Source organism: Gossypium arboreum, chromosome 1 (genome assembly GCF_025698485.1).
Source record: "Gossypium arboreum isolate Shixiya-1 chromosome 1, ASM2569848v2, whole genome shotgun sequence".
Taxonomy (NCBI): Eukaryota; Viridiplantae; Streptophyta; class Magnoliopsida; order Malvales; family Malvaceae; genus Gossypium; species Gossypium arboreum.
The window spans coordinates 101,770,135-101,783,643 of NC_069070.1; the positions used below are offsets into that span (position 1 = coordinate 101,770,135).

The 13,509-nt window shown below is 33.1% G+C and overlaps 2 protein-coding genes across 2 annotated transcripts; both read right to left on the bottom strand.

Moving 5' to 3' along the window:
* Positions 1–5,259: 5,259 nt before the first annotated feature.
* LOC108469298 (probable alkaline/neutral invertase B) lies at positions 5,260–7,188 on the bottom strand. Its single transcript, XM_017770193.2, has 4 exons — positions 6,823–7,188; positions 6,312–6,743; positions 5,672–6,230; positions 5,260–5,591 (listed from the first exon to the last, which is right to left on the bottom strand). Exons 1-4 carry the CDS (start codon positions 7,186–7,188, stop codon positions 5,296–5,298), a joined length of 1,653 nt encoding a protein of 550 aa, XP_017625682.1. The 3' UTR covers positions 5,260–5,295.
* Positions 7,189–9,093: 1,905 nt separating this feature from the next.
* On the bottom strand, positions 9,094–12,642 carry LOC108470090 (tubulin beta chain-like). Its single transcript, XM_017771297.2, has 3 exons — positions 12,048–12,642; positions 10,036–10,305; positions 9,094–9,941 (listed from the first exon to the last, which is right to left on the bottom strand). The coding sequence occupies exons 1-3, from the start codon at positions 12,448–12,450 to the stop codon at positions 9,256–9,258; spliced, it is 1,359 nt and encodes a 452-aa protein (XP_017626786.1). The 5' UTR covers positions 12,451–12,642; the 3' UTR covers positions 9,094–9,255.
* Between the last annotated feature and the right edge of the window lie 867 nt (positions 12,643–13,509).

Genomic DNA, 13,509 nt, shown 5'->3' on the forward strand with positions numbered 1-13,509 from the left:
ATTGCTAAGTACCAAGCTCCTTCGGATCCAATCCTAGACATGCATACCGCCATTGCCACACCTTAACGTCATGGATATTTCTAGGAAACCGATTTGATTAAGTCATTTTAGGAAAAGTGATTAATTTTGGAAAAATACTTTCATTGCGGAAGCTTTGTTTGTTGTCGTGTTATTTTGAAATCAACTGTTGTTTTTGAAAACGCATACTAAAGCTATCCAATTTCAACAGTTAAAATAAGTATTACCTATCTTAGTAATACATATTAAAACCATCAAAAATAATTAAGCGGCCTTATTACATTTAAAACCCAAAACTTCAAACGTAAATAAAAGGATGTCCAGTTCACGGAAGAAAATCAAACTTTCGAATCGGGTGGCCACTTGAATTCCCTCACGACTCCAAGCCCACTATGGTTGGGGATTTCTGCGTGGATGAAAATAAAAGGGTGAGTTTGGGGAAACTCGATGTGTAAGGAAAACCCATTCAAAGCCCAAGTTAGCTCAAGCCCATTGGGCCTAAGCCAATTCAGGTAACAGTGGTACTAGGCCAGAGCCCTTTTCAAATTACAATAAACTGGGCCTTAGCCCCTTATTCAGATAACAGTATGGCCCATAGGCCCATTTCAAAATACATGCAACATCAGTAAACATATGCAAGCCCATTTGGGTAATAGTGGTACTGGGCCGAGCCCTTTCAGATTACAATAACCGGGCCTTAGCCCTTATTCAGATAACGATATGGCCCATAGGCCCATTTCAAAATACATGCAACATCAAGAAACATATGCAAGCCCATTTGGGAGACTACTCAACCCACCAACCACTACACTCCACCGTACCAGCCATACACTCCATGTGGGGAATAGCTCAACCCACCCAAATTTAACACTCCACAGCTTGCTGACCTTCTTCGCTCGATTATCATAGAATTGAGGCAAAGCCTCCAAAGACGTGGACAAGCCACTTTCAAGACTTCCTACGTCAATATCCCATCCCATGCATCAAATAATAACAACATGGCATGCAGCAAATAACAACAATCAAACATGCATTTAGGTCAATTTAACCTAGGGTATTTGGTAATTTATCTCCTAGGGGTAAACGTAAATTTTCCACTTTTAAAGGTATTTCAGTAATTTATCTATTTTAGGGTTTTTCATGCATATTCCTACCTTTCACGTACTAACAGAATCACTACCGAGGGTTCTTACCGAATTGGGCACGTTGGCCCATCATTCTAATTTTGGCCCATTAAGCCCAAAAATATCGAGGCACGTAAATCATGCACTTTGCAGTCCAAACATTGCAGCTAACCAAAAACATTAATCGATTTACCTCACGAGCATTCGCACACTCGCAAATCTACAAAATACCGGTTTTCGGCATTTCGGATTTTCGGCTTTTGCCGATCCAGACTAAGAAAGAGGGTGTTAGTTACACACCTGTTTGCGACGATATGCTGACGAGATCCACACACGAACTGCCTACAATTGGATTACTAACACATTAATCTAACTATTCAAATACAAACTACGTATTAACCCCTTACAATATTCGGCCAACCACACCTACAGTTCATAGTAAGCTTATAAGAAATCAATAAGCAACTCATTAATAAATTTTTGTCAATGTTTACCACATAATCATAATTTTACTGCAAGCTGTCTTCCTGAGCAACAGTCACTAAATTATTTATAACTGGAGCTACGAAACTCCAAATCAAGTTCCATTAATTTTCCCTGAAAATAGACTCATATATCTTCTATCCATAAAATTTTCAGAATTTTTGGTTTAGCCAATCAATACCAGATTTTTCTCAAAGTTTCCCATGTTTCACTGTTTGACTAATCTGACCACTCTTCATTACGAATCAAATTTCTCATTGTACAGAATTCAAAATATGTTCTTGTTTATTTCATTAGAAACTAGACTCAATAAGCTTTAATTACATAATTTATTCAGTTTCTAATTCATCTCCCACAATTTATGGTGATTTTCCAAAGTCACGTTACTGCTGCTGTCCCAAGCAGATTTATTACCAAATCACTCTTTCACACATACCTTGCATGCATGTTATTTAAACATGTATATCACCAATCAATCATCACATATCTATGATTTTACTTAAGAATAATCTCCATTTCATCATTTTAAAGCACAACATGTTAGCTGATTTTTCCCTTTAACATCTAAGGCACATGCATGCTCATTTGTTTGGCTCAACTTCACCTATCTTCCATTTTTTTCATCAAAAGAACATGAAACAACAACCATTTCCTTCATTTTAATTCATGACTAAATGCTCACAACACAACTAAAAACCAAAATATGCTTCAAGAGTTAAGGTAGAATCAAGAAGAACTCATGAACATCAAGATAGAAGCCAACTACCATGAACTTACCTTCAATTTTCTTCCCCAAGTGACCGAACACTCAAGAGCTTTCTCCTCTCCTTTCTCTCTCTAACTTTCAGCTATGATGAACAAAGATGGACAAAACTTTGTTCTTTTCACCCTTTTCTTTTAATAAAACTTCATATTTCATCCATTTAATTCTTTAATGCAAAAGACATGAAATTCTTATCATGAAACATTTACCTAACCCATTATCATGAAACATTTACCTAACCCATTATCATGGAACATTTACCTAACCTATTATCATGGAACATTTACCTAACCTATTATCAATTTGTATCAATTTGTACCATAAATTATGGATATCAAGTGCACATTTTGTCTACAACAACATGATGGCTGGCCACTTCATGTAAAATGGGAGGTTTGTCATGCAAATCCTCCTATTTTGCACTCCTATTTATTTGGTCACTTCAATTTAGCCTATAGCATTTTCAAACATTTTCACATAGGTCCTATTTCATAATTTCACTCACAAATGACAAAATTAAAGCATGAAATTTTGCCAACATTCACAGAATTCCCGAAAATTGGGGCGTTACAGTATACCTACAAGTAGAGGTGCTCATGGGCCGAGCCAGGCCGGGTTCGAGCCGGGCTCAACTAAAAAATCATGCCCATTCAGCCCGGGCCTAAAAATGGGCCTAAAATGTTACCCAAGCCCGATCTGAATAAAATTACTAAAACTCCTGGCCCACTCAGATTAATTTTTTATATTATTTTTAAATATATATAATATATCAAAATACTTAAAAACATCAAAATAAATATTTCCCAACAAATTGAAAATAAATTTTAAAAATATGTAGACTTAAATAACACTAAGATATATGCAACTTAACAAGCAAATGTCTCTAAAAAAATTAACAAATGCCTTTAAAATAATAAGAAAATTAACAATAAAATAAGTTTTATACAATATCCAAACAATAACAACAAAATAGTAGTAACATAATAGTAAAATGGTAGCAAAATAGGGAGAAAACAATAAGAAAATAATATTCAAAAATAAAAAAAAATGCAGATTTTTTTGTCCTTTAGTGAATTCGGGCCGGACAGGGCCTTGGCTAAAAATACCTTACCCGAGGCCCGACCTATTTTTTAAATAGGTTTTATTTTTTTATCCAAGCCAATTTTTTAGGCCTATATTTTTATCTAAATCCTTCCATGAACACCTCTACCTACATGAATATATTACAAAGCTATTTGCTTATAACATAGGCAACTAGTTTGCACAATAGGTTGAACCCCATATAAAAATTAATTATTATTTATTACAAATAAAGGAGATAGTTTAGGTTTCATTGAACAAACTAAATTTTGGGTTCATAATTTTAACTTTGAAAGGAAATATTTTCATTTGTTTCGATTTGCAAGGGGCTTGTTGAGGTTGCTCAAAGCATAGGCTAAATAGCCCCCCCTCCCCCCCAACATTTCAATGGGTTAATTGGGCTAATTTTACTTGAAAATCTCTCTCCAAAGAAAGGGATAATGAAGTGGTATGCAAAGTTTGATTAATACAATTGAACTAGTTTAGTTTATTTGTTGATCATTTAAGCTTGTTGAATCCGTATTTGTTAAAAGGTTTTGAAATTTGGTTTATCACTTAATGTAGTTCAAAAGTGATTAATTAATCAAATTAACTACTTTACTTAAATTATTAATAATAAATAATAAATATTTATATTATTATTATTATTTAAATTTTTACTGAGTAAGGTACCAATATAATTGGAAACTTTACTTTGATGTTGGTTTGTATTTAAAATTAATTATATTATTTGAGTATATTTTAATCTTTTATTTTCAATAGTATTTTAACTCATATTAATTATTGGATTAATAAAATTTAAAATTTACCACTTAACTAAAATTTTATATTGATTTTTTATTCGTTTTAACTTTGGGGTTAGTAAAACCATATTTTTATTATTTATTATATATTATTTTAAATCCATCTTTATATTCTTAATATGTGGTTCCACACGCATATATATGTGATATAATTTCCATATTGATAATGTTGTTGATTGAGTTGATATTACGAGTCAACTCGATACTAAATCAAGATTAATGATAACACCATAATAAATAATTGTAGTACATTTAGTATTATTAATATGATGTATTTTCGTACTTAAATTTCATTTTATTCACAAATTAACCTACTTTTTCTATTTTAATATCATGCATATTTCATATGTTATTTATTAACTTGTTTCAAATCATATATTTCATCATTTATTATATGTTATTATTAAGTAATTTCCACAGGCATATGCATATGATAAAATTTCTAATTATTATTTAGTTTGAATCATATGTTTCATTATTTATTATATGTTAATTTAAAAATACATTTATGTTTTAAATACATGGTTTATGCATGTATATGCATGTGATAAAATTTCTAGTATTATTTATACTTATTATAAAACCCCTAATCGAAATAGTATTATATATACAAGAAAAGTCAAGGGGTTGACAAGTGTCCAATAAATTATAATAAAATTATAATTATTTAGTACATTGGGGTAGAAAGTTTTAACTCCACAAGTGGGTTGCAATTTTATCATGTGTCCTTAAATTATATTTAAAAATTATAAAATAAATAAGACATATAATAAAATCTCAAATTTACTCATAGAATAAAAATTTTCACCGACTACGTATCAAATAATTATCTATAATAAAATATTTAAAAAATAAATACTTAAGTGATAATTTTTTACTGTTATTGTGGAATAAAGAAAAACATAATCAAACCAAATACTAGAATTCAATTTTTAACCTTGTTCTAATGGATTTAATTTTAAACTTCTGAATTTCAAATTTTATTAGAGTAAGTGAGAGCATATTTTAAAGAAATAAGCAAGTATCAACAAGTCCAGGAAGTAGATCTTTTCATGAGGGGCTTCATCTGTTTGTCTTCCTCCAGTGAAATCATACCCAGATGAGATGGGTCTTCCAGCATCATTTTGGCTACCAAATACCCTGAAATTGACCATGTCTGAAACTTACGAGCTTGCTTCCCGATATATCTCCCCGTCTTTCCATCATAGTACTCAGGCCAGTGGTCTTTCGACAACCGATTTTCAGCAAGTTCTATGGCACGTCTCGCAATTTGTGGGCGCCCCGTCTTTATACAAGCGGCTGTGAGCAGCCATAGAAGCACTGCAAATACAAAGCTTCTGACCAAATCATAATGCAATTCAAAATATACCATTATTGTTTGTAACAAGAAACTTCATTACCAGGCCAGGATCCTCCATTGTGATAACTCCATCTGGTATTCTTGGGGTCACATCCCGTTACGATTCTCCATTCATGGCTTTCAAGAGCTGGATAACATATCTTCAATGGCATTTCTCCCACCAACTCATCCCAACGCGACTCGATAAGATCCATTATGGCTGAAGCTTGCTCTGGAGTTGCCAAAGATGACAAAATCGCCACACAATTGCCTAAACAGAACCAACGGAAATCCATTCTTGCAGGGCTGACATTTCCAATGAAGTAGCCACCTCGGGTTGGCATAAAATCAAACACCCAGTCTGGAAGTGAATCAGGCATCACATTGAACTTGTTCACCGCTGTATGAGAGTATTCCTCTGTTTTATAGCGGTATATGTCATTTAGCTGCTTCAAATCCAGCCAAAAGTAATTCCTCATGTGAAAGCTTAAAGCATGGAGGCGTTTAACTATACGTTCTATGAATTCTTTCCCCTCTTGGTCTTGTTTTAATAAAAGCAATGCACATCTTAGGGCCATGAAGAACAGCGCTTGGATCTCGATTGGATAGCCGTATACACCCTGGATTTGCACTAGATATAAATTCGGTCTTGAAACCCATATAAATTAGATATAAAGTGAGGGTAAGAAAAAGAAATCAACCATTCTGCGGTCAATCATGCAGCATCCATCGGCACAGAGAAGAGTTGGGAAAGTATCAAAGGCTTCTGAAAGACACAAAGTGAGTATAAGTCGCATACCCCTTTGGCATTCCGGCATTTCGGCCAATGATGAGTCTCCCGTATGCCTTGTATATGCACGAAGCAATATAATCCACCAAAACCCAGAATCAACAGGCGCTACTCTCCCTATCGCACTCTCACCAAAGTCTGCTATTAAGATCTCCCTGTTCCTCACGGGGTTGTGGATCACTTTGAAACTTGCTGGCATTACTCCTTCTCCTAGCTTGAACTGGTCTATCATTTTCTCCCACGACTGTAAATGAAGAGTTTTCAGAAGGAAATTCTTCACTACCTCTTCCTCCCCATTCATCAAAAAAGCCAAAGCACTTGGAACAAAATCTCTAACAAAAACCTGCAAAACAGTGTTTCTTTTAGTTATGAACAAAATTCAGCTTAATTCCCTACAACAAAGTTTTTAATAAAATAAAAACCTGATCATAATTGAGTTCTTCAACAGAATGGTCCATTGCAGCAACAGTTCCAACAGGTTGTCTACGATAGTAAACAATGGAGCGCTTCATATTCTCCCATGCCTCACCTACCATGGCGTGTGCCTCAAAGCTTGTATATGATCTAGGGGAATTAAACCCTGACCTTCTACCATGTGGAGACAGGCATTCGAAGTGGTTACTCAAAAGTTCATTGGAAGGCCTTTCTTCAAAGGATACATTTATCGCTCTGGGTCTTTCCATAATCCTCAGGAGGATATCGGAATCTTCAGCCTCGAATATGGTTCCGGCTGACTCCAGCGTTTTGACGTTTCCATTTGGAGAGCCATTGATGCGTAGTGGACACATTGTTAATGAATTAGGATCAATGTGAAGGATGAAAATGAAACAAAAAACAGCCCAATGCGAAGGATCATTTAGAGTGAAGAACATATAAGCGAAGCTTAAACCTCGGAAGTGCAGGAAGTCGAAAGCACCTGCTATTGCCAGGTGACCTGCTGAACTGGTGTACCTCTGCTATGGAACAACCACAAATATCTTGGAAGCTCAGATGGAAGCTTGGGATATTCCCCCTAAGAATCTTTCTTTTTCTATTTAAAACTCTCGTATCTAAATTAAAGAGATCAAAGTTGATAAAACTGTTTTGCATGTGGAAAAATCGAGATAAACATGAAACACTGGACTTTGTTATAAACGAAAGCATAACCTTGGCAGCATTCATCTGTTTGGAAGGTATATTAATGGAGTCGTAGATACAGAGAATAGACCCCTGAATGACACGTGGCCTCTGTTTCAAGCTATCAACTGTTGAGTTGACATATATTTTTAGGCCAGTTCATAATTATTTTCTAGTAAATGTGAAAACATTAAACAAAATTTATGTAATAATTTAAAGATTCAATATAATTAGATGGTGCTGTCCTTGTTAAATGTTGGCACGTAAGATTTATTTATAAAATTCCCTACATTTTATTATAAACATGTACATGCAATTTTATATCTATATAATTCATATTTTCAGCTTTTATTAGTTCCATTACCATTTAATCCCAATATTTTTTAGTCCATAATTTTTAAATTTAAAATTTTAATTCATATATATTTTAATTTTGAGACATTAAATTTCTCTATTTTTATTTAAAAATCTTAATCTCTCCATCTAGATTAGACCAACTAGTTAGATGAAAAACCGATCGGGATATTAGTCTAACAAGAGGTAAAAATTGGTTGACACGCAAATTGGTTTGGATGGGTTGACCTGAGCTACCGATTTCAACTAGCCTAACCAATTGATTCCTAGAACGACTGATCTAACTAGTTCAATGCAAATAAATTATTAAAAATAAAAATAAAATATTAAAAAGTATAAAATTTAGTTCAACTACAAATTCAATTGATTTTTTAGCTCAGTTCAACAAGTTCATATCGATTCGTTGGTTAATTAGTTTTTACTTCTCATTGAACCGATACCCAGTTGTTTCTTGATCCAAGCGATCCGATCCAATTTAGATAAAATTGAATTTTTTTTTGTATTTTTATATTTTGAAAATATTTTTTTGAAAAATCTTTTAATTTTTTATTTTTTATTTTAAAGATTTTAATTTTTTAAAGAATTATTTTTTCTTTAAAAGAAGAAAAATAATTTTAAATTTTAAAATAAATTTACGTACTTTTAAAGGGTATGAACCAAATTGACAAAAAATGTAAATGTTGAGAACTAAAAAATTTAAAATTTTAAAAATAGATTGACCCAAAATCAGGTATGGACTAATTAAGTTAGGCTCAAAATCAGTTGAACTAGCAATTGAACTGATTTTTTTTAATAATTTGTTTGCTTTGAACCAAATGAAGCGGTCATTCTGGGAACCAATTGGTTGGACCAGTTTGAAATCGATTAAAATATTAGGTTCAATTGATTTTTTAGCTCGGCTCAATAAATTCGTACTGGTTTATGGGTTAACGATTTTTTACCTCATCAAATTGATACCCTAATCAATTCTCGATCCAATTGGTTGATCTAGTCCGATTTAAATAACATCAAATTTTATATTTTTTAATTTTTTTTATTTTTGAATTTTTCATTATTTTTTAAATATTTATTTAAAATATGAAAATTACATTAATTAATAAATAAACTTATAGATGTGTTATAATAATTTGTTAATAAATTAATATATCTATATATAAAGCAATATTTAAAATGGGGATTATAGTGAGTGTTGAATTGAGGAATGAAAGGTTTAAACTCATAAATTTTCTTTGCAAAAAGAAACATCATCATCATCATCATCATCATCATCATCGGAAATACAATATACGAGCAAACCAGAAAAGTTATACAAACACTATCAGCCAGGTAGTAGTAATAGTATTATTACGATACAAGCTAGGAAAGGTCTATAGTTGGAGTTTCATTTAGGACTCATAATCCTCCTCCACACCATCGGCATCATCCTCGTACTCCCCTTCATCATCCACGGCCGCATCCTGGTATTGCTGATACTCTGAAACTAAGTCATTCATGTTGCTTTCTGCTTCTGTGAACTCCATCTCATCCATCCCTTCACCAGTGTACCAATGCAAAAACGCCTTGCGACGGAACATTGCTGTGAATTGTTCACTTACCCTCCTAAACATCTCCTGGATTGATGTTGAGTTCCCCACAAAAGTCGATGCCATCCTTAGGTTCTTTGGTGGAATATCACAAACACTGGACTTCACATTATTGGGAATCCACTCCACGAAGTAAGATGAATTCTTGTTCTGAACGTTGATCATCTGTTCATCAACCTCTTTGGTGCTCATCTTGCCTCGGAACATAGCTGAGGCTGTTAGGTAGCGACCATGGCGAGGGTCAGCAGCACACATCATGTTCTTGGCATCCCACATCTGCTGTGTCAACTCCGGAACAGTGAGCGAAATGTATTGCTGGGAACCACGGGATGTAAGTGGTGCAAACCCGACCATAAAGAAGTGAAGACGTGGGAATGGGATCAGGTTCACAGCCAACTTCCGGAGGTCTGAGTTCAGCTGTCCAGGGAACCTTAGGCAGCATGTTACACCACTCATTGTTCCAGATATCAAGTGGTTCAGATCTCCAACTGCAAGATTAAAAGTTCACAGTTAGCTTCAGTAATTTAAATCGTTTCACCTTTATAGCAATCCATTCATCAAGATGAATATGTTATCACTCACAGCCTGGAGTAGTGAGCTTCAATGTCCTGAAGCAAATATCATAAAGTGCCTCGTTGTCAAGAACCATGCATTCATCAGCATTCTCAACCAATTGGTGCACAGAGAGGGTGGCATTATACGGCTCCACAACTGTGTCGGAGACTTTAGGTGAAGGGAAAACAGAGAATGTCATCATCATTCTGTCAGGATATTCCTCTCTGATTTTCGATATCAGGAGAGTTCCCATGCCAGAGCCTGTGCCTCCTCCAAGCGAATGGCATACCTGAAAGCCTGTTCCAGAAGTAATATAAACGAGTGCGCTTCATCAGACAATTCAAAGGGAAAATTTTCATGTTATTTAGCCGATAATATGAACACTAAGTGACTTTTTAAACTAACCCTTATCTAAAAGCGAAAGAATTTACCCGAAAGATAAAAGTTTCACGCTCCAAACTATTGTTTTATAAAAGTTATGATATTTAAATAGAATATAAACTTTAAATATTTTTAATTAATTAATTAATATAAATTATTTTTAAATTAATGATATATAAAATATTTTAAATATATCTAATAATAAATAAAATTTAAAATTTAATATAATGATAAATGATATTTAAATAATTTAATATAATGATAAATGAAATATTTAAATAATTTAAATATTGATACATTAAATATAAATTAATCTAATTTTTATATATTATTTAAATATTTTATATAAATGAGAGTATTTTCATAATTTTAACTTTCAAAGGTAAAAGCCATAAATCAAAAACACTAAAATCTCACTGAACATTTTTCCACCGCAATTTTAACCCAAAATACTAGGTGTTATTCATTTCTTCTGCTGTGAAAAACACTTTTAAAACCCCAAACGGAATCAACAACGGTCCTTAATATGGATTAATTCAATAATACACCATTATCATGATCTAATACAGTTATAATAGCAACAAACCAAATCTTTCACAGCAGTCAAACCATTATCAGATGATGACAACATTTGTCCTTTTCAGATAGATCTAGATCTAGAAAGATGGTTATCTCTTTATATTTTAAACTTACTACTCTTCAAAATTTTGCATAACACGAGATCTGACACTCATGCCAATGTTACAATTTACCATTTGATTGTTATTGTTTCTAGATTGATACAACAGTCACATGGTGTGTGCATTTAAGCATGTTAGTTATGATTCTCCATGCTCATTTAGATACTTTCATTTTTCTTGTTCTTCAAGATTCAGATGTAAAAATATTGGCCAAGCCATAATAATAATAATGTAAAGACTGCATTCATATGACGGTGAGTTGGTAAGGATCACCAATGCTCCACCAAATGCATTAAAAGGTTTATCAAGGCTCCACCAAAGTTGTCGGTAGTATTAAAGACAAAATGAAATGTTGTTGGGCAATCAAAGTCATAACATGAAAAGAAAAAAAAAACTATAGATAAATAATTCTGCTTATATATGTATATTTATATATGTAACAAAAGGTAGATTAAGAACCATGGCCTCTTTTGCCTCCACACCAGACAAAAAGAAGCTTACTAATAACACCGCAGTTTGGTTAACTAAATATTACTCCTAACCATTAGCCAACTAAAGAGAATTAGGTTGATAATGGAACAAATAAGCAGTCATTTCATGTAATTTTCAAAGTAAATTGTCTTTTATAATTTTGAAGATTTTTCTATTGTTTACAGATTGTTGGGATAGGTGAAATTGAAATTGAGATGATTTCAGCTTGATATGGTCATCGTCGTAAGGAAATCATACGATAAACATCAAAAGCAATTATATCATTATCGCAATAGTGCTATGGCAATAAAATAGATAAAAAGTTTCAAGCACTGAGGTAAAAAAGGAAGAGTAATTATGATGGAATGGATCAAGTAAACTGCAATTAAAAGAATACTGCTAGAATCAATTCTACGAAAATCAAATCCAAATTTCTAAGAAAAGAATCTTTGGAAAATAGATTTCGATTAGTATGAAAATGTAAAAGTAGGGGAATAATGCGTATACCTTGCAAGCAATCACAATTCTCAGCCTCTTTACGAACAACATCAAGAACAGCATCAATCAACTCGGCACCTTCAGTGTAATGACCCTTGGCCCAGTTGTTTCCAGCGCCAGATTGTCCAAAGACGAAATTATCAGGCCTAAAGATCTGGCCGTAGGGACCAGATCTGATACTATCCATAGTACCCGGTTCAAGATCCATGAGAACCGCACGAGGAACGTACCTTCCACCGGAAGACTCATTATAATACACATTGATCCGCTCCAGGTGGTTATCGGATGATTCACCATCAGCATTGTACCTTCCAGTAGAATCAACGCCGTGTTCCCCGCAGATCACTTCCCAAAACTTGGATCCAATTTGGTTCCCACATTGGCCTCCTTGAACGTGAAGGATTTCTCTCATCGTCGAAAAGGAAAGGGAATTAGAGAGGTTTTGTTTGGGTTGGCAGAGGAAAATGGAAGGAAATAAAGTGAAATGGGTAGTATAAGGTTAAGGTGGAAATGGTAATAATATAAGAAGAGAGGATGACATTTGAATTGAGAGAGAGAATGTACGGACACCAACTAACCGCCCATCCAAATGAAGGATGCGTTGCGTTAGTTAGGGACGTTGGGCGCGTTTTTCCAAAATTGGCGTTTTTATTACAACGTGTATATATTTTTTGGCTTTATTAGTAAATTGCCCCTAAATTATATCCTAATTTTCTTATTAATCTTTAAAGTTTTTTTTTCCCAAAATGGTCCTAAACTATCAATTCTGTCCCAATTTACCAAAATATGATATCAACCAATAAAAATGTGACATTTGGAACATTCTTTTTGAATCTTGTTTAATTTTTTTTTGTAAAATGAGACCAAATTAATAGTTTAAGGATGACTTTAGATATAAAAATCTTTAAGGACTAATATGAAAATTAAAGTATAGATCAGGAATCAATTAACTAATAAGCTTTTTTATTATCTTTTGGTACAAGTTTTATGGAATTAAAGCGTGTAAGTTAATATTTTCTGTTCTGATTTATTTTTTGGCTTAAATAAAAATTAGCCCCAAACTATAGTACTTTTTCCCATTTAAGTATCTAAATTAATTTTTTTTTGTCAAATATGGTACCTAAATTATTAATTTTGGTCCAAAAGTTAGTTTCGTTAAAAAAATCTCATAACCAATCAAAGTGGCAATTTTTAATTAAATAAAAATTTTAAATATAATAGTAAATTAAATACTTTTTCCCTATTCCACGTTTCATCCCTCACTTTCTTAAGAAAGGCGAGAGCAATTGTGGGGGAAAGGGGAATGATTTTGGTATTTATTCATGATTTTATAGGCCATGGCAAAAAGGAGAAAACCGGTCATGTATGGTGTGAATATTCTTGTTCAGAAAAATAAAATTAAATGAAATAAGATTAAACATCTTAAATTTTATAAAAATATGACATAAATTCATACATTTAGTGTTCATCA

Excerpts from the sequence above, each read along its gene's own strand:
- LOC108469298 (XM_017770193.2), bottom strand. The coding sequence starts at position 7,188 with ATGTGTCCACTACGCATCAATGGCTCTCCAAATGGAAACGTCAAAACG. Across the intron at positions 6,231-6,311 it reads GCATGATTGACCGCAGAATG|GGTGTATACGGCTATCCAAT; the intron begins GTTGATTTCTTT and ends GTGCAAATCCAG. Across the intron at positions 5,592-5,671 it reads CAATGGAGGATCCTGGCCTG|TGCTTCTATGGCTGCTCACA; the intron begins GTAATGAAGTTT and ends TTGTATTTGCAG.
- LOC108470090 (XM_017771297.2), bottom strand. The coding sequence starts at position 12,450 with ATGAGAGAAATCCTTCACGTTCAAGGAGGCCAATGTGGGAACCAAATT. Across the intron at positions 10,306-12,047 it reads GAATTGTGATTGCTTGCAAG|GCTTTCAGGTATGCCATTCG; the intron begins GTATACGCATTA and ends CTTCTGGAACAG. Across the intron at positions 9,942-10,035 it reads GAAGCTCACTACTCCAGGCT|TTGGAGATCTGAACCACTTG; the intron begins GTGAGTGATAAC and ends TTAATCTTGCAG.